Genomic DNA, 24,649 nt, shown 5'->3' on the forward strand with positions numbered 1-24,649 from the left:
ATATAGCTTTTTTTATGTTGAGGTATGTTCCTTCTATCTCAAGTGTTTTTTTCTTTTTTTTTAATTATACTTTAAGTTTTAGGGTACATGTGCACATTGTGCAGGTTAGTTACATATGTATACATGTGCCATGCTGGTGTGCTGCACCCAAATGTCCAACAATGATAGACTGGATTAAGAAAATGTGGCACATATACACCATGGAATACTATGCAGCCATAAAAAATGATGAGTTCATGTCCTTTGTAGGAACATGGATGAAATTGGAAATCATCATTCTCAAGTGTTTTTAATGAATTTTTATCATGAAGGGATGTTGAATTTTATCAAATACTTTTTCAGCATCAACTGAAATGATCATATGGTTTTTATCCTTCATTCTGTTGATATGATGTATCACACTGCTTGATTTCCACATGTTGAACCATCCTTGCATCCCAGAGATAAATCCCACTTGGTCATTGTGAATGATCTGTCTATTGTATTGTTGAATGTGGTTTCCTAGTATTTTGTTGAGGATTGTTGCATCAGTATTCATCAGGTGTATTGGCCTGTAGTTTTCTTTTTTTGATGTGTCTTAGTCTGATTTTGGTATCAGGGTAATACTGGCTTCATAGAATGAGTTTGGAAGTATTCTCTTCCCCTTTATTTTTTGGACTAGTTTGAGTAGGGTTGGTATTAGTTCTTTGTTAAATGTTTGGTAAAATTCAACAGTGAAGCCATCCAGTCTTGGGGTTTTCCTTATTGGGATAATTTTTATTACAGGTTTGATCTTGGTACTGGTCATTGCATGTTCAGGTTTTGGATTTCTTCCTGGTTCAATCTCAATAGGTCATATATGTCTAAGGATTTGTCCATTTCTTCTAGATTTTCCAATTTATTGGCATATAGTTACTCATAGTAACCACTAATTATTCTTTGAATTTCTGCAGTATCAGTTGTATTGCTTCCTTTTTTATTTTTGTTTTTATTTATTTGAAACTTCTTTTTTTTTCTTAGTCTGGCTAAAAACTTGTCAATTTTGTTTAATTTCTCAAAGAAACAACTTTTTGTTGCATTGACATTTTGTTTTGTTTTCTTCATTTAAATTTCATTTATTTCTGCTCTGATCTTTATTATTTCTTTTGTTCTACTAATTTTGGTTTTCTTTCTTTTTTCTTTTTTTTTTTTGTGCAGTTGCAAGATTTAATAGACTGAAACAGAGCTCCCATACAAAGGGAGGGGACCCAAAGGGGGTTGCCATTGCTGGCTCAAATGCCTGGGTTTATATCCCAATCATTGTCCCTCCCACTGTGCTTTCAGGCAGCAGATGATTGGCTATTTCTTTACCTCCTGTTGTTGCCTAATTAGCATTTTAGTGAGCTCTCCTTACTATCTGATTGGTCATGTGTGAGCTAAGTTGCAAGCCCCGTGTTTAAAGGTGGAAGTGGTCACCTTCCCAGGTAGGCTTAGGGATTCTTAGTCAGCTAGGAAATCCAGCTAGTCCTGTCTCTAAGTCCCCCATCTCAACATGAAAACCCAAGTGCTGTTGGGGAGGTTGGCCGACGACTGCTCTAACTGCTTCCTGCTGAATTGGGGTGTAGTAGGGGTGGTGCAGTTGAGATTTCCTCGGGAGAGGTGCCTTCAATGTCATTAACATCGGAGCATGAGCTAGCAGGCTGGTCCAAGGGTCTGCAGTAGATCTTAGTCATGGACTGCATCTGGGGCTCCATTTGAAGAATGATTTGTAGCTTTACAGCTTCAATTCTGGAAGAGACACACTTAAAAAGGAGGTTAAAGATACAGGGATTGAAATGTATGGCCTGCAGTGCCTTTGGCACACTTCACAGGCCCTGACTATCTGCTTGATAGTTTTGAAAAGGCCTGGTCCAGTAAATAATAATTTGGCCATCTGATGGGTGCTATCAATACCTAAGTGAAAGGTTTGGTGAAGGGTTTTAAGTAATTCCCATTGGTTAGCTGCAGGCAAATGTAATTTTCCTTTTTTGGTGGCTAGCCATCCCGAGGGGAGAAAACTATGTCTTCATGAGGTTACCCATTCTATTTCTCCTGCTGAGTATTGGGGCTTGGTTTCCCGGAGGGGATTACCCCATACTAGGGGTCCTTCTATAAGCATTTCTAATGGAGGGTTCTGCCTTGCAGCTCTTTTGGCCTCAATATCTGCTTGGCGGTTCCCTTCTATTTTCCTTTCCTTTCCTTTCTGATGACCCCAGCAGTGTAAGACTGCCACCTCTTTAGGTTTCTGTACAGCCAATAATAATCTCCTAACGGCTTCCTGAGGTTTGATAAATGTTCCCTCGGAAGTTAGGAATTTCCTTTCCCTCCATATTGCTGCATGGGCATGGAAGACTAGGTAAGCATACTTAGATCTGTATATATATATTTACCCTTTTTCCTTTTCCTAATTCTAGTGCCCGAGTGAGGGCTATTAGTTCTGCCAGCTGAGCACTAGTTCCTGGTGTGAGGAGATTACTTTCAAGTATTCCATTATCACTGACCACTGTGTACCTCGCTTTTTGAAGTCCTTTTTCTACAAAGGAACTTCCATCAGTGTACAAGTTGAGGTCAGGATCAGTCAAGGGAACCTCTAAAAGGTCCCCTCGAGTGGTGTAGGTTTGAGCAATTACTTGTTGACAGTTATGTTCTATCTTTTCTTTATTATTTGGAAGAAATGTGGCTCAGTTAAGAGTTGCACAAGTGTGCAGTTGCAGCACTGGCTCTTCAAGTAATAGAGCCTGATATTTAAGTAAGTGGTTGTCTGACAGCCACAAGTCTCCTTTAGCAGTGAGTATGCCATTCACATCATGGATGTCCACACAGTAAGATCTCTTCCTTGTATTCTTTTAACTTCAGATACTAAGCCTGCTACTGCTGCCACTACCTGTAAACCATGAGGCCAACCCTTTGCCACTACATCAGTTTCCTTACTCAGGTATGCCACAGGTTGCAAGCTCATCCCTTGGACCTGTGTAAGGACTCCTAGAGCTATTCCTGTTTTTTCTGTGATATATAAAGAAAAGTCTTGCCCTGCTGGCAAGCTTAACACTGAGTCTTGGGTTAGAGACTTCTTTAGGGCCTGGAAAGCCACTTCTGTTTCAGGTGTCCATCTTACTAAATGGATATTGACTTTCTGAGTTTCCTTACTTAGTGTATATAATGGTCTGTCTATTTCACCATACCTGAGAATCCACATTCAGCAGAAACCTGTTATGCCAAGGAACCCTCTTAGTTGCTTTATGGTTTTGGGATGAGGATAAGCCAGAATAAGCTGGATACGTTCCTCACTGAGGGCCCTGGTGCCTTTGGATAATTTTAGCCCTAAGTATTTAACCTGCTGTGAGCAGAGCTGAGCCTTTGGTTTGGAAATCTTGTAGCCACAGGTAGTGAGGAAATTTAAGAGCGCTTGGGTGGCTTGATGGCACAAGGTTTCTGAACAGGTAGCTAAAAGTAAATCATCCACGTACTGAAGGACAAGAGTGTCCAGGTATGAGAATTGACTCAAGTCTTGGGCTAATGCCTGGCCAAATAGAGGGGGGCTATCCTTGAACCCTTGGGGTAAAACAGTCCAGGTGAGTTGAGATGTTGGGTTTGAAAGATCTTCAAAGGCAAACAAGAATTGAGAGTCAGGATGTACAGGGATGCAGAAAAAGTCATCCTTAAGGTCCAGGACTGTAAACCACTCTGCTTCCTCTGGTATTTGGGAAAGCAGAGTATAAGGGCTGGGTACAGCTGGATATAGAGGGACAACAGCCTCACTGATAATCCTGAGATCTTTCACTAACCTCCACTGTCCATTGGGTTTCTGTACTCCTAAAATTGGAGTATTGCAGGGGCTATTGCATGGTTTTACTAGGCCTTGAGCTTTTAGGTCCTTAACAATCTTTTGGAGTCCTTGTTGGGCCTTGGGTCTGAGGGGGTGCTGCCTTTGGTAGGGAAAGGAGGTGGAGTCCTTTAGTTTAACTTGAACAGGACAGGCATTCTTTGCTCATCCATATTGTCCTTCTGTTGCCTAGACTTTAGGATTAATTCCTTCCTCAAGCAGGGGACAACCAATGGGTGTTCCTTCTCCTATGTTCAGGTGTATAATGGCCCCTGGTTTTGCTAGAATATCTCTCCCTAACAGGGGAGTGGGGCTTTCAGGCATAATTAGAAAAGCATGTGAAAAGAGTAAAGCTCTTCAGTCACAGCTTAGTGACTGGGAGAAGTATCTAGTGACTGGCTGTCCTAGGACCCCTTGGATAGTGACAGATCTGGAGGACAGTTGTCCGAGACAGGAGAGTAAGACTGAGAAGGTTGCACCAGTGTCCAGGAGACAGTTAACCTCCTGGCCCTCAATGGTCAAGCATACCCAGGGCTCTGTGAGGGTGATGGCATGGGCTGGGGCTTGCCCCAGGCACCCTCAGTCCTGCTGCTGGATCATCTGGTTAGTGGCTTCTGACTCAGAGGACCTTCATCCCCTGGGGCAGTGGCCCTTCCAGTGGATTCCCTTGACATAAGGGGCATGGATGAGGGGGCAGCTTACTTCTACTTGGACAATCTTTTTTAAAGTGTCCTTGTAGACTGCACTGGAAGCAAGCCCTATTAGGCATATGATTTTCCCAGCTTTTCCCTTTTCCAGAGCCTCCAAAGTCCACTTGCCTGGTATGCTTCCTCAATGCCTCCCTTAGTCTCTCCAGAAAGGCAGTAGGATTTTCTTCCTTTCCCTGTGTTATAGTGGACATCATTGAATAATTCATAGTCTTCCTAGTTTTCCTTAGTCCTTCTAGCACGTAAGTTAGCAAATGTCTGTGGCACCAATCTCCATGTTCTGATTCTGTGTCCCAGTGAGGGTCTACACTGGGAACTGCCTGCTGGCCTGTGGGGAATCATTCTCTTTCCTCTGATGTCATCCTATCATTGACCTGACTGAGATACCAGAGATCGCCAAACTCTTGGGCTGCAGATATGGTGGCACTTCTCTCATTTGGGGTTAGTGTCTGATTTAGCAGTAACATTATATCTCTCCATGTCAGATCAAAGGATTGCCCTAACCCTTATAAAACATCAATATAGCCATCAGGGTTATCTGATCTAAAATACCTAGGTCTATTTTAATTTGCTTTAAGTCTGAGAGAGAAAAAGGCACATGCACTCTGGCTGGGCTGAATTCTCCTCCTCCCTCTGCTTGGAGGGGGCATAATCAGGGAATATTGGCACTCTTTGGTTCATTATTTACCCCTTTATCTATCTCTTTTTGGACGTTTGTGTTGAAGGGGGATCTACATAATTGTGAGTTGTCTCTTAATGAAAAGAAAGTTGTACATATGGCACTTCACTCCATTTGCCTTTTTCCTACAAAAGAGGTCTAGCTGTAAGATGGTGTTATAATTTATACTTCCCTCAGGAGGCCAGGTTTCTCACCCTTGAAGAGGATATCGTGGCCAGGCGGTACTGCAGAAAAATATAAGTCATTTCTTTCTTTGACCCTTTCTTAGAGGGTCAAATTGGTCCTAATTCTCCAGAATACATCTTAGGGGTGTTTTTGCCTTGGGGGAAATGTTTCCCATCTGAAAAAAGAACATAGGGAAGCCAGCACCCCTAGTCATTTTCTGATGAGCATTAGTCCTAGAGCATCCTCTATGGTCCTAATGCTTATTCCTTTCCAGGGTGCATAACCACCCATGGACCTCTGCTTATCGGATTAGTTACACTCACCGATGTAGCAGTCCTGCATCTGTTTTTCCACCTCTCTTGACCACAAAGAAAGGGGCCCGGGCTGCTGGATTCTAGTGGTCCTTTACCAGCGTGCCCAACATTGCCTTTGCACTCAGAGGTGAGTTCCTTTCCAGGCTGTATAACCACCCATGGACCTCTGCTAATCGGATTACTTATGCTTACTGATGTAGCAGTCCTGCAACTGTTTTTCCTGCCTTTCTTGACCACAAAGAAAGGGGTCCAGGCTGCTGGGTTCTAGTGGTCCTTTACCAGCATGCCTAACATTGCCTTTGTACTCAGGGGTGAGTCCTAGAGCTGGGCTGGGTTCCTGAGTATTTCATAACAACCCAGCTGCCCCATCAACATGCATTCGCATAAACAACAGTTCTTATGCAAATTTGTTTCAGAGAGGGTGTATTGAATCTTTTGAGTCAGGATTGAGATAGTCTTTTGATTCTGTAAGTACTTTAAGTCTTGGCTGAGTGCAAAGAGTTCGCACTTTTGAGGAGACCAATTATTAGGCAATTTTTCTAAATCTGCTTCCACAAGAGTCTCTGTATCAGTTACTGAATATCCATTGAGGTTTTTTCCCCAGTCACCTGGGAGGAACCATCTATCATCCTGTCCTGAAGGGAGTTCCTCCTATGTCTGGTCGGACTGTTGTATGGTAATTAAGATTTAAATCCCTGTTAGGAAATCTGCTGGGTTAAGGGAATTATCAGAGGTTGGAGTTACATTACCTTTTTCTAACATTATAGCCCCATACATTAAGATTTTTGAGTTAGTGAGCTACCTTTTTGCTTTTTTTTTTTTTTTTTTTGACTTAGAATAACTCTGAACTGGTGAGGTGTGCTCACAATGAGGTTTCCTCTAAAAGTTACTTTTCTACTTTTAGTTAAGCAGTTGTTTCTACCGACTGAATGCATTTGGCCCATCCGCGGGTTACTGGGTTAAGGATTTAATAAGCCTTTATTTACACTGACAACAAAGTGGCGATTACCAATTACAGGTTTTAAATTTACCCTGGCTTTTAAAGGAATGGGGCACAATTTTTTTTTTTTAACTATTTCTATCTTTTTCTTTCTTTTTCTCTCTGAATCCCTCTTTGTCTCTCTCTCTGTCTCTCTCTCTTAGCCATTACAAACTTGGGGCCCTGGCAAGTGTGGTGGGGAATGGGTCCCATGTAACTGCCCATGTCGAGAGCTGTATACCTAAATCAGGAGGGATACCAGGGATAAGTCTCCCTGGGTTATAGCCTAGGTGCCTAAGGATGCAGCGTAGAGACTCCTTAGATCCCTTTAGAGATACAACTTGCTAGAGGAAATGAAAGTCTGAAACATTAGTACCTAGGAGGCAGGGATCAGAGGAAGTAGATTCAGAGGTAAGGAGAATTTTGGGGCTACACTTTCAAGAAAGTCATGGTCAGGACCCAGGAGGTATGGGTCAGAAGGAAAGGTAGGGGCGCACGCATGGGTGACTGCTGAGTAGAGACTTCTGGCTGCGCCATGATCTCAACCGGCTACTGCCAGGAGTTCGGGACAACAGCTTTCTGCCTCTATTCAGCCCTCAGCTTCCCCAAGAAAATTGGAAGTGGAAGCTGGCTCCAGGCAGACCAACATTCCCAATAGAAGGGTTGGTTGTTAGAAAGCCCTTCCCCAGATAGCCTCACACCTCAGTCTTAAGTCTGGTGGCCACACTAATCATTTTTAACTGGCCGACAGGTGCCTGGTATTTTCCTCCAGTTCTAAGGAAGGATAGGACAGAACAGCTAGTGAAAGTGGTCCAATATTACTGCTTTGGATGTCCCTTTGTTGTCACCAAAATGTTACCAGGGGGGTCCTTGCTCACAGAGCTCCCAAGATGGTGGTGAGCTGCTTCCAAGATGGTCGTGGGCCACTTCCAAGATGGTGGCAAGCTTCGTGTTCTCTGACCTGGGGTTCTTGGCCTCACGGATTCCAAGGAATGGAATCTTGGGCCATGCAGTGAGTGTTATAGCTCTACTAAAAGCTGTGGGTCATGGAAGAGAACAGTGGAACCCGGCAACTAGTGTTCAGGTTGATTAGGACAAACCCAGGCACTTAGCCATGCAGGAACAATGGCAAGATTTTAGCCCTATCGGGAATGGCAATGGGACCCTCACTGGATCAGGAGCACAGCAGACACCCTGCCAGATCTGGAGGGATGGAAGTCTGCAGCGGGTTTGCAATGGTGGCAAACAGCAGTGGTGGACGGCGAGTGAAAGCTCAGCTCCAGCCATAACAAACACAGACCAGAAGAGTGCAGTTGCAAGATTTAATAGAGTGAAAACAGAGCTCCCATACAAAGGGAGGGGACCCAAAGGGGGTTGCCCTTTGGTGTTCATTTGCTCTTGCTTATCTAATTCTTTAGGATTCATCATTAGATTGTTTATTTGAAAATTTTCTCCATTTTTGACGTAAGCTCTTAGAGCTATAAACTTTCCTCTTAGTACTGGTTTTGCAGTAGCCCCTAGGTTTTGGTATGTTATGTTTCCATTATCATTTGTTTCAAGAAATTTTTGAATTTCCTTTTTAATCTCTTCATGGACCCACTGGCCATTCATGAGCATATTGTTTAATTTCCATTTACTTGTGTAGTTTCCAAAATTCCTTGTGTTATTGATGGCTAGTTTTATTACTTGGTGGTCAGAGAAGATGCTTGATATTATTTCAGTTTCTTTGAGTGTTTTAAGACTTGTTCTGTGACCTAACATCTGGTCAATTCTTGATAACAATCCATGTGCTGTGGAAAAGAATGTGTATCTGTAGCAGTTGGATGAAATATTCTGCAAATATCTATTAGATCCATTTGGTCTATAGTGCAGATGAAGTTCAATGTCTCCTTGTTGATTTTCTATCTGGATGACCTGTCCAATGCTGAAGTGGGTTGTTGAAGTCTCCAGCTATTATTATATTGGGGCCTATCTCTCTCTAGTTCTAATTATGTTTCTTTTACATATCTGGGTGCTCCATTTTTTGTTGCATATATACTTAAAATTGTTCCATCCTCTTGCCAAGCTGAGTGCTTTATCACCAATTGTCATATTCTTTGTCTCTTTTTACAGTTTTTGTCTTGAAATCTATTTTGTCTGCTTTAAATATAATAACTCTTCCTCTTTTTTTGTTTCCTTTGGAATGTACTCTCTCATTCCATTCCTTTACTTTCAGTCTATGTGTGTCTTTTTAAGTGAAGTTTTGTTTTTTTTTTCTTTAGGCAGCAGATTAATAGGTCTTGTTTCTTCATCTAGTCAGTTTGTCTTTTGATTGGAGATTTTAGTCCATTTACATTCAGTGTTATTATTAAGTAAGGACTTACTTCTGCCTTTTTGTTATTTGTTTACTGGTTGTTTTGTGGGCTTCTCTTCCTTCTTTCATTTCTTCCTGCCTTCCTTTATTGATAATAATTTTCTCTGCATATATGTGTACAGATTTTTCTTAATGCCTAGCTTAAGGCACAGTTACATATTTGTGCATCTGTAACAGTCCTCTCTTTAAGTTACACATACTTCCAGCACTATAATTTAAATTTATTATGATGTTTGGATACCTTCATCATGATTCATGTACCCCTGAATTGCTAGAACAAATGTTCCATTTCTCTCCTTTTCCATCAGTTCTTACTTGTGTCTTGTCAGCTAAAGTCCAGGAAGAGATTGAACGTGTCGTTGGCAGACACCGGAGCCCCTGCATGCAGGACAGGGGCCACATGCCCTACACAGATGCTGTGGTGCACGAGGTCCAGAGATACATCGACCTCATCCCCACCAGCCTGCCCCATGCAGTGACCTGTGACGTTAAATTCAGAAACTACCTCATTCCCAAGGTAAGTTTGTTTCTCCTACACTGCAACTCCATGTTCTTTTATTCCTCAAATTCACAGTATGATTCTTACCCTCTACCATCACTGGGTGAGAGAAGTGCATTGCTCCTATGTATGGCAGTTTAATTGGACTTTCTGTTGTTTCCAGTTTGGGACTGTAAAGATTTGTAACAGGTCTTAGTGTCTCACAGTGTGTGTTTTTCAGATTTATTCTTTCTTCAAGATTGTTCTGGCTATTCTTAAGTGGTTATATTTCCAGACAAATTTTGAAGGTGTTAATTTTTCAATTTCCCAAAACATTGGGCTAGAATTTCTGTCAGGGTGACATTAAATTTATAGGTCAGTTTGGAAAGAACTGACATCTTGACACCTTGAGTCTTTCTGTTTGTGAATATAATCATGCTTCCAATTTATTTGCACTTTCTTTATTTTCCCAGGAATGTTGTGATTTTGTTGTCATGGCTTGCAAGTCTTTGGTTTTTCCTACATAATTAATGTTTTTGTTGTTGTTATAAACTTACAAAATGCCTTTTGATTTCTTTGTACTTGGTATGTTGAAACATAATTAGTTTTTATCATTCTGATGACCTTAATCTATCAACTTTGCTAAATTTACTAATCACTATTCATAATTTTTCTCTAGATTCATTGGAATTTCTGTGTACAGTACACTGTATCTGTGTTAATATTGTTTTATTTCTTACTTTCCAATTCTTGTGGGCTTAATTTCTCTTTATTGCATTGGCTAGAATTTCTAGGAGAGTGTTGAATAGAATTGCTGATAGTGGGCATCCTTGTTTCTCATTTCTAATCTGCAGGAAGCAGTGGAAGTTTTACATTTCAATATTGAAAATGATGCTAGAAGTAGATTTTGGTAGAAATTCTTTATCAGATTAGGGAAGTTTGCCCTCACATATATATAGAAATAAATATAAATAGAAATAAGTATGCACATAGAGATGAATTTATATTCTTCATATTGTTTAGGGCTTCTGTGTTTACATTCACAAGGATTTAGTTTGTAACTTTCTTTCTCAGAATTTTCAAGATTTTTGATATCAAGATTAGGCCAGCCTTATAAAACTAAGTGAGAAATGTTTCCTAATGTGAGTCTGTTTTTACTGCCTCCCCGTCCCCACTTTTCTTCTTGTGATCACTTAGTTGTATCTTTGAAATGCCTAATAACTTTTGGTTAAATACCAGATGTTATGTGTAAGAAAGTGCAGAATTTCAGAGGATGTTTATATTCTTCAAAGAAAGATTCATTCCTCTCCCATTGGCAGTCATAATGACATAACACATGTTGTCATGATTCAGAATTGTACATAATGTGAACCCAGTCGAAAATTGACTGTCAATGTTAGCTTAGCTCTCTGAGGTTCTCCTACCTCTGGAATCTTGAGACCAATTTTTGTCTTGGCAGCTTTACAATTGCCTTCTATCACATGGTTTCTGTATTCATCCAGACACTCTAGTTGCCATCTCAAACCTGCTCTTTTCCAATTTAAACCAAGACATATTATTAGTAAAATTAAAAATAATATAACCTAAAGTTATATTTTCAAGGGGAAAAATCAATGAGATTGGTAAGGTTGCAATTACTAATGTCACTTTTTGAAGAAGACAGAATTGTTAATTTACCAAGAGATTATGGGGCTTACCCTGAGGTCACTGATTTAGTACAAGAGTTAAGACTTCAATGCACTCTGTTTTCACAAACACAGGAGATAACCAGGAGAAGGCTTTCGCTTCTCAAAATTAGGGTCTGAGGGTAATAGTAATGAAACTTATTTCTTCTCCTATAACTAATTAATGAGAAATATACTGAAGAATCAGGATGAGTCGCCAGTCTCCCAATCCACTGCATCAGCTTTGGTGACCTGTTGAAGGGGAATGCTGCATCTGATGAGATTCTTCATTCACCCACCTGCAGGGCAGCTCATGCTATGCCTGGTGTCTTTTGAGCCCTGAGAACCCAGAGCTCAAGGAAATCACCCACTGAATCCCTTCTTCATGGAACAGCCTATAGAAAAGTGCAGCACTGTGTGGCCAATTCTACCCTCTTTACAAATCAGGCAAATGTATTCTTCTGCTACAGGCTGGATCCACTTATCTAGGTGGAGATAATAGTCTGAGAGAGGAGTTGGCAAACTGTTCCTGTAATGGGCCAGATAGTAAATATTTTAGACTTTTTAGGCCATGATGTTTCTGTTGCAATCCTTGACATCTGCTATTGTAGCATGAAAGCAGTCATAGACAATGTACAAATGAATATCTTCCAATTTTTATAGAAACAAATGTAAATTTCCCATAAATTTTTGTTTCAAAAATATTATTTATTTGCATTTGTTCAATGTAAATACTTTTAGCTCACATACTATACAAAAACAGGTGGCAGGATGGACTTGTGCAGAGAGTATTGTTTACTGATGCCTAATATAAGACTTTCCTGTCCAGTAGAATTTTCTGCAAAGATGCTCGATTGATTTGTGTCGTATTTAAAGAATATTTGTCAGCACAAGATTCCAAAGACTGACTTTTAACTTTCCCATAATTTTTTTGTTTTAGCTCTTATATTTACATCAATGACATGTTTCAAATTAATTTTTATTTGTAGTATGGAGTAATAATGGTCGTGCTTCAATGTCTATAAATTTCTATTTATTCAAGTAACATTTGTTGAAATAAATCTGCTTTGGTACCTTAAAAACATTTTAATATAGTACTTATTTATAAATATTCAAGGGAATATTTTTTAAAACAAAATTGTAGACTATTTATATGAAAACTTAGTGGGTAGAATTTTTCATCACCTTTGTATTATAAAATTTTTAAGAATAAATAACATTACACACATATATCTATATGTACATATGGCAGTGTGTATATATATCTACTTTGATATCTGTCCATCCATCTATCTAGACCTCAATACTTCAGTATATGTAGCCCAATAACAATGGTTTTCTCCTACATAATAATAATAATAGCATTCATAGTATGGAGTTATTGATACAATAATATTATTTACTGTACAGCTTATATTTAAAATTTCCCAATTCTTAAGGAACATTTTAATTACTTTTTTCTTTCAATTCACTCTCCAGTCAAGAAACAGGCACATAATTTGGGTATGTTGTCATTTTTATCTCCTGTAATCAAGAACAGTTCATTTCCTCTGTTTCCTTTCAGTATGTTGATCTCTGTGAAGAGTTGAGGCCTTTAGTCATTTAAATTTTCTTCGGGCTTGTTTTGTGTAATTGTTTTCTAGATATTATATTCCAGTTATGACTTTGGCAAGAAAACTACATAGTACTTTGACTATTCCACTGAATCACAGTGGTGAGGCAGAGGCACATAATGTTACATATGCTATTATTGGTTATGCTAAGATCCTGACCTAATAAGTTGGAATCTGCCAGATCTCTCCATTGAAGGAGTTCTGCTTTTATGTGTAAATGATGAAAATCTATGGCATGACACTTTAAGACTGAACACCCTCTTTCCAAAGTCACACATCCAATAGTTTTATCTTTCATTGATGATCCTTGCCTGGCCTGATGATCTTGACCTGAATGGTTACAAAAGATGATTTTTTTCTAATTTCATTATTCCTTCTGTATTTTTTTAACTATTAGAATCTATTTATTTATTTATTTATTTTATTATTTTTATACTTTAAGTTTTAGGGTACATGTGCACAATGTGCAGGTTAGTTACATATGTATACATGTGCCATGCTGGTGTGCTGCACCCATTAACTTGTCATTTAGCATTAGGTGTATCTCCTAATGCTATCTTTCTGTATTTTTAAGCTATGATTAATCTGTAATGAATATCTCTCCCATATCTTTAAATGATGACAAACAAACTGCATGGCAATGACAAACATTCAATAGTTTTATACTTGTAACTATACTTGTTACCATCCTAGAAGACGTCGTTTGAAGCTTAATCATATGTTTATTCACAAATGCCCTGTGAATAGACACTCTGGCCATTTCCCATGTCAACAGAGACTTCAACTTTATATTATTTATTTATTTATTTATTTTTATTATTATACTGTAAGTTTTAGGGTACATGTGCACAACGTGCAGGTTAGTTACATATGTATACATGTGCCATGTCGGTGTGCTGTACCCATTAACTTGTCATTTACCATTAGGTATATCTCCTAATGCTAACCATCCTCCCTCCCCCCACCCCAAAACAGTCCCTGGTGTGATGTTCCCCTTCCCGTGTCCATGTGTTCTCATTGTTCAATTCCCACCTATGAGTGAGAATATGCGGTGTTTGGTTTTTTGTCCTTGTGATAGTTTGCTGAGAATGATGGTTTCCAGCTTCATCCATGTCCCTACAAAGGGCATGAACTCATCATTTTTTATGGCTGTGTAGTATTCCATGGTGTATATGTGCCATATTTTCTTAATCCAGTCTATCATTGTTGGATATTTGGGTTGATTCCAAGTCTTTGCTATTGTGAGTAGTGCTGCAATAAACATATGTGTGCATGTGTCTTTATAGTAGCATGATTTATAATCCTTTGGGTATATACCCAGTAATGGGATGGCTGGGTCAAATGGTATTTCTAGTTTTAGACCCCTGAGGAATCACCACACTGACTTCCACAATGGTTGAACTAGTTTACAGTCCCACCAACAGTGTAAAACTGTTCCTATTTCTCCACATCCTCTCCAGCACCTGTTGTTTCCTGACTTTTTAATGATCGCCATTCTAACTGGTGTGAGATGGTATCTCATTGTGGTTTTGATTTGCATTTCTCTGATGGCCAGTGATGATGAGCATTTTTTCAAGTGCTTTTGGCTGCATAAATGTCTTCTTTTGAGAAGTGTCTGTTCATATCCTTCACCCACTTTTTGATGGGGTTGTTTGTTTTTTTCTTGTAAATTTGTTTGAGTTCATTGTAGATTCTGGATATTAGCCCTTCGTCAGATGAGTAGATTGCAAAAATATTCTCCCATTCTGTAGGTTGCCTATTCACTCTGATGGTGGTTTCTTTTGCTGTGCAGAAGCTCTTTAGTTTTATTAGATCCCATTTGTCAATTTTGGCTTTTGTTGCCATGGCTTTTGGTGTTTTAGACATGAAGTCCTTGCCCATGCCTATGTCCTGAGTGGTATTGCCTAGGTTTTCTTCTAGGATTTTTATGGTTTTAGGTCTAACATTTAAGTCTTTGATCCATCTTGAATTAATTTTTGTATAAGGTGTAAAGAAGGGATCCAGTTTCAGATTTCTACATATGGCTAGTCAGTTTTCCAAGCACCATTTATTAAATAGGGAATCCGTTCCCCATTTCTTGTTTTTGTCAGGTTTGTCAAAGATCAGATCATTGTAGATGTGTGGTATTATTTCTGTTGGCTCTGTTCTGTTCCATTGGTCTACATCTCTGTTTTGGTACCAGTACCATACTGTTTTGGTTACTGTAGCCTTGTAGCACAGTTTGAAGTCAGGTAGTGTGATGCTTCCAGCTTTGTTCTTTTGGCTTAGGATTGACTTGGCAATGCAGGCTCTTTTTTGGTTCCATATGAACTTTAAAGTAGTTTTTCCAATTCTGTGAAGAAAGTCATTGGTAGCTTGATGGGGATGGCATTGAATCTGTAAATTACCTTGGGCAGTGTGGCCATTTTCACGATATTGATTCTTCCTACCTATGAGCATGGAATGTTCTTCCATTTGTTTGTATTCTCTTTTATTTCATTGAGCAGTGGTTTGTAGTTCTCCTTGAAGAGATCCTTCACGTCCCTTGTAAGTTGGATTCCTAGGTATTTTATTCTCTTTGAAGCAATTGTGAATGGAAGTTCACTCATGATTTGGCTCTCTGTTTGTCTGTTATTGGTGTATAAGAATGCTTGTGATTTTTGTCCATTGATTTTGTATCCTGAGACTTTGCTGAAGTTGCTTATCAGCTTAAGGAGATTTTGGGCTGAGACGATGGGGTTGTCTAGATGTACAATCATGTCATCTGCAAACAGGGACAATTTGACTTCCTCTTTTCCTAATTGAATGCCCTTTATTCCCTTCTCCTGCCTGATAGCCCTGTCCAGAACTTCCAACACTATGTTGAATAGGAGTGGTGAGAGAGAACATCCCTGTCTTGTGCCTTTAAGTCATAGTCTACACATAAGATTTGTGAAAACTGAAGTGATGAAATAGAGTAGCAGGAGAGGACAGGCACTAAAGCCCAAGCTTGATGAAAAGGACAGATTCAGAAGGTTGCACCCAAGTACACAAGTACTCAGTACTTCAAATGTGATTGTGGGCATTTTATTTATTTATTTATTTATTTTTTTCATCAGCAGATTTTATTAAGAAGAAGAAACAGGAAATTCAAAAGCAAGTTCATTTTAAATTAGCTGGTCAGAAGAGTACAAAGAGAAAAAAAAGAAAAGAATCAAGAAATCCTATGGGACTTTGGGATTTTTTTAAATTTTATTATCATTATACTTTAAGTTTTAGGGTACATGTGCACAATGTGCAGGTTTGTTACATATGTATACATGTGCCATGTTGGTGTGCTGCACCCATTAACTCATCATTTAGCATTAGGTATATCTCCTAATGCTATCCCTCCTCCCTCCCCCCACCCCACAACAGTCCCCGAAGTGTGATGTTCCCCTTCCTGTGTCCATGTGTTCTCATTGTTCAATTCCCGATTGTGGGCATTTTAGCAAGATTATTGTCACTGGCCTTAAGCTCATGCCTCTTATTACTTCGTCTGTCTGTCTGGAAATGGTACTGCTCTTCTTTGGAATGGTGTTTCATCATCTGTACATCAAAAGATTTAACTGCATGATTACCACTGTTTCTTAAACCTTCGTGACTTCTTTACAGCTCAGTTCATCTATGTCTCTTGTTTCTAGGGCACAACCATATTAACTTCCCTCACTTCTGTGCTACATGACAACAAAGAATTTCCCAACCCAGAGATGTTTGACCCTCGTCACTTTCTGGATGAAGGTGGAAATTTTAAGAAAAGTAACTACTTCATGCCTTTCTCAGCAGGTAATATAAATTTATTTCCCTTTGTGTTTCAGGGTACAAGATAATTTTTTTGATCAGTTGGAACTTACATGTGCCTTCTCTGCAGTGGTACAGTTACTCTTTGTACATGATCAAGAGCACTGTTCTGAATGCCTGTGTTTTCTCCGCTCGTGATACATCCTCATTATTGGGCCAGATTAGTGGGTTTTGGAGAATTAATCCAATTCTTCCAAATTGAGAAAGCTGAAGTATAGGTTGGTTGAATTCTGCCTCTAGATACACCACTGAGGTACTCAAGAACTCCTCCTGGAAGATAAAACTAATTACATTTTCCTCACTAGCCATGAGGAAGTTATCTCACTCCAGAACTTCACTGAGTGTCTTCCACATGGTGTCCCTCACCCCCTAGGCTGGGCTTGTAGGATAAAATTATCCTCAAACACAGAATAGGGTCTTAAGAGGCTCACTTCTGTGTTTGGAAAGCAGAGTAAACAGATCATTGTAGTTCAATAGGACTGAGGCTGTGATATAGAAAAGAACAGGCTGTTGTGGGTTGGGAGGTAGATGGAAAAGCTGTCTGCTTCTTGTTCTCTTATAACCCAAAATGAGACATAAGTAACTAATAGCAGTAAAGACATTTAAGCTACATCAAAGGAGTCAGAGAGGATGAAAAGAAGAGAAGGCAGGGCTATTAAAGGAGATAATGAGCCACAGGAGCAGGACATTGGCTCTAAATAAAGGATATTAAAACCTTTGCCAAATAACCATGGATGGGATCAGGGGGACATTAAGAATGTAGCAGGATACTCTGCAGTGATGCAGAGCACCATGCTCTTTCCCTAGTCATGACAATGTTTTTTGGATGTTTGATCTCCACACGTGAAATGTGTGTGCTGAGCATCTGGTGATAGAATCTCCTTCCTTTTTCTGTGACCTTTGATGTCTGCTTTATATGTGGCACTGTAGATACCAAGATAACAAGGAAAGAAACCTTCCTTCAGGCATTCACATTTAGCACATGTATCAGTCCATTCTTTCATTGCTATAAAGAACCACCTGAGACTGGGTAATTTATGAAGAAAAGAGGTTATTTGACTCACAGTTCCACAGGCTGTACAGGAAGAATGGCTGGGAGGACTCAGGAAACTTGCAGTCATGGTAGAAGGCAAAGAGGAAGCAAGCATATATTTTCATGGAAGAGCAGGAGAGAGAGAGCAAAGAGGAAAGGCTACACACTTTTAAACAACCAGATCTCATGAGAACTCAGTCACTATCATGAGAACAGCAAGTGAGAAATCATCCCCTATGATGCAATCACCTTCTACCAGGTATCTCCCCCAACACTGGGAATTAGAATTTGACATGAGATTTGGGTTAGGACACAAAGACAAAGCATACCAGCACACAAATAAATAAATAAATAAATAAGAAATAAGAAATTATGATTCTAGGTGACACATGCTGTTTCTTCTGCCATATCAAAATACCCAAGACTAGGCAACTGATAAATAACAGAAATTTATTTCTCACAGTTCTGAAGGCTGTGAATTCCAAGATTGAGGTGTCAGAAGGTTCACTGTCTGGTGAGGGCCTGTTCCTTATTGATAATGCCCCCTCTGTATCCTCATGTGGCAGAAGCGCAAAAAAAGCAAAAGGGGAGAAATGGTTCCCTTGCATCTCTTGGTGTTATTATTTTAGCAAGGACAGAGCCCTCCTGACTTATTCACTGCCTACAAGGCCTCATCACTTTAGTAATGTCGCATTGGGGATTATGTTTCAACATATGAAATGGGGGGAGGAATATTCAGACCATAGCACATTTTTCAATGGAAGCATGAACATGATGTTGAGGAATCCCAGAGAAACGAACATTTTCTTGCTCAGTGAGATGAGAAAGAGGGTAAAAAAGGAGATAAAATTTGACCTATGTCCTGACTGTGGTAATAGAAAAGTTCATCTTGTTCAAAAGGAGAAGCATGATATAAAACTTGAAACCTCATAGTGTGTTGGAGACTGATGATGAGTGGCTATGCCTAGAGTTGAGAGTAGGGGAGGTGAAGAGTGTAAAATGTGATATGGATCATCAGACTGGAAACAGAATGTGAGGGTCCAGGTCAAGCTATTTGGATCTTATCCCATAGGACAGACAGGGAAGCCATTTAAAGTTTTAAAGTGAGGGGGTAACATGTTTAGACATGTGATTCTGAAAATACTTAGGGGGAAAAAATCTTTGGCTGCATACTGAGCCAGAAATACAAAGGGAAATGCCGAACGTGAGCCTCCTCCCCTAAGCCCTTCTCAGTTCAACCCACTGGACAGGTAATGTATGTTTCTCAAGAAAGATTTTAATGAATTGCTTGGCATGTAGCTGACAGTCAATAAACATTTGTTGAATACATGGTGCTTGATAAGATCTGAAGATAGGTGAAGAGTAAGCATGTCCATTCATTGTTCAGTTGCCTATCCATCCATTCATCCATTAATCCACCCACCCATCCATCCTTTCATTCATGCATTCACCCAACCACCCATCTATCTACTCATCCCTCCTATGATTCACCGAACAGTTCTTGCGTATTCTGTCTGTGCCAGTTATAGAGACAGTGTTTGTCACTCTCACAGTTACACATGAGGAGTAACTTCTCCCTATGTTTGTTATTTTCAGGAAAACGGATTTGTGTGGGAGAGGGCCTGGCCCGCATGGAGCTGTTTTTATTCCTGACCTTCATTTTACAGAACTTTAACCTGAAATCTCTGATTGACCCAAAGGACCTTGACACAACTCCTGTTGTCAATGGATTTGCTTCTGTCCCGCCCTTCTATCAGCTGTGCTTCATTCCTGTCTGAAGAAGCACAGATGGTCTGGCTGCTCCTGTGCTGTCCCTGCAGCTCTCTTTCCTCTGGTCCAAATTTCACTATCTGTGATGCCTTTTCTGACCCGTCATCTCACATTTTCCCTTCCCCGAAGATCTAGTGAACATTCAGCCTCCATTAAAAAAGTTTCACTGTGCAAATATATCTGCTATTCCCCATACTCTATAATAGTTACATTGAGTGCCACATAATGCTGATACTTGTCTAATGTTGAGTTATTAACATATTATTATTAAATAGAGAAAGATGATTTGTGTATTATAATTCAAAGGCATTTCTTCTCTGCATGTTCTAAACAAAAAGCATTATTATTTGCTGAGTCAGGTTATTAGACCTTCCTTCCTTTGTGCATAATGCAGGTGACAAATTAAAGAAAATAGAGTTCCAGGAGGCTATGCTGGTTCTCAAAATGATAAGGACAGAAAGGACAAAGGGGAAGATGGTAGGGAAGCTATTTTGGCTGAGCATTACCAAAATTTAGAGTTACATGAGGATTGGATTTGAAAGTGAGAAACTGTGTCCAGGAGCAGCTTCAACTTCTAGGGAAATATTCAGAGGATCAGGTATTGGGAGGAATGGATATTAAATGTTCCACATTGGTGTTCCTTTTTTTTTTTGAGACAAAGTCTCACTCTGTCTCCCAGGCTGGAGTGCAGTGGTGCAATCTCGGCTCACTGTAACCTTTGCCTCCCAGGTTCAAGAGATTCTCCTGCCTCAGCCTCCTGAGTAGCTGGGATTACAGACACATGCCACCATGCCTGGCTAATTTTTTTTGTATTTTTAGTACAGACAGGGTTTCACCATGTTAGCCAGGATGATCTCAATCTGCTGACCTCCTGATCTGCCTGCCTCAGCCTCCCAAAGTGCTGGGATTACAGGAGTGAGACACTGTGCCTGGTCTAATATTACTTTAAAGTGTCATTACTTTATCTCTAAATAAAGAATCAGGTTACTTTTATTACTTCATGTTTCCAATTTAGAATGAAGTAATGAAGTATAAATATATGCTTTCATATTGCTGCTCATGTGTTTTGTCATGCTTTTCTTTTCAAACATGAACAAAATTTCTTTTCTTTTTTCTTTTTTTTTTTAAATGGAGTCCCACTTTTGTTCCCCAGGCTGGAGTGCAATGGTGCGATCTCGGCTCACTGCAATCTCCACCTCCTGGATTCAAGTGATTCTCCTACCTCAGCCCCCCAAGTAGCTGGGATTACAGGTGCCTACCACCACACCAGGCTAATTGTTGTATTTTTAGTAGAGACAGGGTTTCACTATGTGGGCCAGGCTAGTCTTGAACTCCTGACCTCAAGTGATCCACCCACCTCAGCCTCCCAAACTGCTGGGCTTACAGGCGTGAGCCACTGCACCTGGCTGAACAAAATTTCTAAGAAGAATTACCAGGGTTTAATCTTTTTCAGCTTCTCCTATATTGTTTTAGTTTTAACATTAGTGGGATGATAATTTTATGCTATTGTCCTAATATAATTAGCCTCATGTCATCTCCAAAGCATAGACAACTAAGTATCTTATGTTAAATTATGTTCACCACTCTTCCTGTCTTCTACTTGAAATGTAAGAAATAAGAAGTAACATAATTGATTATGCTTTTCACAGCTCATCTCCCAGAACAAGCTACTTACAATTTGGAATACATTGAAAGATAATATATGGGTACAGATGTACATGTACATCAATGCATGTGTGTGTATATTATGTGCATTCACACATAATATATATATGTATAACTTATGCACACATACATATAGGGTTAAATGTTTATTTACAATATTGGGCTCATATCACACATCTTGTATTAAAACTTGCTATTTTCCTACCAAGTAATATGCCAGCAAAACCTCTAAGGTGATAGAAACATAGGCAAATAATTCGGAGAGTTAATAGAAGAGAAAGTGGAAATGGGTATTACATTAATGGAAAGATACAGATGGAAATTACACATTATACATTTTAAACATTCTTCATTGGGAAATGAAAATGTATTAATGTAGTGTTAGTAGAGGTGTTGACAAACACCCATGGGTGAGATAAATAAAAAAGTTGTCTAGTCTGTTTCCTCCTGGAGACTGTAGTGGATAATCTGTTTTCCTGCCTATTTCAGCTCCTAAAGGCTGCCTGCATTCCTTGGCTCATGAACTCCTTTTTCTTTCACTCCAAACACTTGCTTCTTTTGTTACATCTCCTACTCCTACTACTCTTATTCTCTCTCCCTTATGTAAAGACCCTTGTGATTACATGAAACCCACCAGTGTAATCTCTTCATGTCCAGACATTATTTAGCCTACCATACTATTATTATACCCATTTGAACAACCAAACAATTGCACTGATGATCTGTTAAGCATCTTGTTCAAGGTCACACAGCTTTTTAAGTGTCAGAGCCAACAATTGAACAAGGGCAATCTGACTGGAAAGTAGAAGTTGCTAACAACTTTGCTAATTCTCTGCATTTATTTTTATTGTTTGTATTTCTTCCCTAAAATACATGTTTCATATGAGAAGAGAACTTTATTTGGCTCACTAATGAATACCAGCCACCTGAAACACTGTTTAGAAGATACTGGCTCAATAAATATTTAATGAATGAATGACTACTTAATGAATTAATGAATTAATGTGGGCATAAAGGAGCACGTGAATTTATTTATTCTATTTTAAGGCCAATGTGACAATATTCATAGAAATGTATATGAACACCTCAGTCCTTCAAACAGTTTCACTTCTTGAGTATTCATGGATATCATTGAGTGTATATATTACTTACTATATATAAATGCTTATTTTATGATTGTTCATAATAGACTTGAAACAAAAATTTTACTGGAGGGTGTGAATAAATTATGGTGGATCTTTTTTTTTTATTATACTTTAAATTCTAGAGTACATTTGTACAACGTGCAGGTTTGTTACTTAGGTATACATGTGCCATGTAGGTTTGCTGCACCCATTAACTTGTCATTTACATTAGGTATTTCTCCTAGTGATATCCCTCCTCCATCCCCCACCCCATGACAGGCCCCAGGATGTGATGTTCCTCACCCTGTGTCCAAGTGTTCTCATTGTTCAATTCCCACCTATAAGTGAGAACATGCAATGTTTGCTTTTCTGTCCTTGTAATAGTTTGCTCAGAATGATGGTTTCCAGCTTCATCCATGTCCCTGCAAAGAACATGCACTCATCCTTTTTTACGGCTGTACAGTATTCCATGGTGTATATGTGCCACATTTTCTTAATCCAGTCTATCATTGTTGGACATTTGGGTTGGTTCCAAGTCTTTGCTATTGTGAATAGTGCCACAACAAACATACGTGTGCATGTGTCTTTATAGTAGCATGATTTATAATCCTTTGGTTATATACCCAGTAATGGATCACTGGGTCAAATGGTATTTCTAGTTCTAGATCCTTGAGGAATCACTACACTGTCTTCCACAATGGTGGAACTAGTTTACACTCCCACCAACGGTGTAAAAGCATACCTATTTCTTGACATCCTCTCCAGCATCTGTTGTTTCCTGACTTTTTAATGATCGCCATTGTAACTGGTGTGAGATGGTATCCCATTGTGGTTTTCACTTGCATTTCTCTGATGACCAGTGATGATGAGCATTTTTTCATGTGTCTTTTGGCTGCATAAATGTCTTCTTTTGAGAAGTGTCTGTTCATATCCTTTGCCCAATTTTTGGTGAGGTTGTTTGCTTTTTTCTTGTAAATTTGTTTAAGTTATTTGTAGACTTTTGATATTAGCCCTTTGTCAGATGGGTAGATTGCAAAAATTTTCTCCCATTCTATAGGTTGCCTGTTCACTCTCATGGTAGTTTCTTTTGCTGTGCAGAAGTTCTTTAGTTTAATTAGATCCCGTTATTCAATTTTGGCTTTGTTGCCATTGCTTTTGGTGTTTTAGTCAAGCAATTTTTGCCCATGCCTATGTCCTAAATGGTATTGCCTAGGTTTTCTTTTGGGTTTTTATAGTTTTAGGTCTAACATATAAGTCTTTAATCCATCTTGAATTAATTTTTGTATAAGCTGTAAGGAAGGGATCCAGTTTCAGCTTTCTCCTTATGGCTAGGAGTTTTCCTAGCACCGTCTGAATGTTGGCCTGCCTTGCTAGGTTGTGGAAGTTCTCCTGGATAATATCCTGAAGAGTGTTTTCCAAGTTGGTTCCATTCTCCCCGTCCCTTTCAGGTACACCAATCAAACATATATTTGGTCTTTTCACATAGTTCCATATTTTTTGGAGGCTTTGTTCATTTCTTTTTGCTCTTTTTTTCCTCTAAACCTCTCTTCTCACTTTATTTCATTCATTTGATCTTCAATCGCTGATACCCTTTCTTCCACTTGATCGAATCAGCTATTGAAGCTTGTACATGCATCAGGTAGTTCTTGTGCCATCGTTTTCAGCTCCATCAGGTCATTTGAGGTCTTCTCTATACTGTTTATTCTAGTTATCCATTCATCTAATCTTTTTTCAATGTCTTTAGCTTCCTTGCCATGGGTTCAAGCATCCTTGTTTAGCTTGGAGAAGTTTGTTATTACCAACCTTCTGAAGTCTACTTCTGTCAGCTCATCAAAGTCATTCTCCATCCAGCTTTGTTCCATTGTTGGTGAGGAGCTGCAATTCTTTGGAGAAGAAGAGGCGCTCTGGTTTTTACAATTTTCAGCTTTTCTGCTCTGGTTTCTCTTATCTTTGTGGTTTTATCTACCTTTGGTCTTTGATTTTTGTGACCTACAGATGGGGTTTTTGTGTGGATGTCCTTTTTGCTGATGTTGATGCTATTCCTTTCTGTTTGTTAGTTTTCCTCCTAACAGTCAAGTCCCTAAGCTGCAGGTCTGTTGGAGTTTGCTGGAGGTCCACTTCAGACCCTGTTTGCCTGGGTATCACCAGCGGAGGCTGCAGAACAGCAAGTATTGCTGCCTGATCCTTCCTCTGGAAGCTTCATCCCGAGGGGCACCCACCTTTATGAGGTGTCAGTCGGCCCCTACTGGGAAGTGTCTCCCAGTTAGGCTACATAGGGATCAGGGACCCACTTGAGGCAGCAGTCTGTTCATTCTCAGACCTCAAACACTCTTCTTTGAGGACCACTGCTCTCTTCAGAGCTGTCAGACAGAGACGTTTAAGTCTGCAGAAGTTTCTGCTGCCTTTTGTTCAGCTATGCCCTGCCCTGAGAGGTGGAGACTACAGAGACAGCAGGCCATGCTGAGCTGCAGTGGGCTCCACCCAGTT

General features: G+C 39.5%; 1 protein-coding gene and 1 pseudogene across 1 annotated transcript in view; one reads left to right on the forward strand and one right to left on the reverse strand.

The window, feature by feature from the left end:
• LOC101151965 (cytochrome P450 2C19) overlaps positions 1 to 22,123 on the forward strand; it is an 88,353-nt gene extending 66,230 nt beyond the window's left edge. Inside the window, exons 7-9 of the mRNA XM_004049816.5 lie at positions 9,347 to 9,534; positions 16,414 to 16,555; positions 19,200 to 22,123. Coding sequence (XP_004049864.4) covers positions 9,347 to 9,534; positions 16,414 to 16,555; positions 19,200 to 19,381 — 512 coding nt within the window. The 3' untranslated portion in view covers positions 19,382 to 22,123. The remainder of the gene's footprint in view (positions 1 to 9,346; positions 9,535 to 16,413; positions 16,556 to 19,199) is intronic.
• LOC134759189 (uncharacterized) lies at positions 1,554 to 5,546 on the reverse strand (annotated as a pseudogene).
• Positions 22,124 to 24,649: the final 2,526 nt, after the last annotated feature.

Source organism: Gorilla gorilla, chromosome 8, assembly GCF_029281585.2.
Source record: "Gorilla gorilla gorilla isolate KB3781 chromosome 8, NHGRI_mGorGor1-v2.1_pri, whole genome shotgun sequence".
Classification (NCBI taxonomy): domain Eukaryota; kingdom Metazoa; phylum Chordata; class Mammalia; order Primates; family Hominidae; genus Gorilla; species Gorilla gorilla.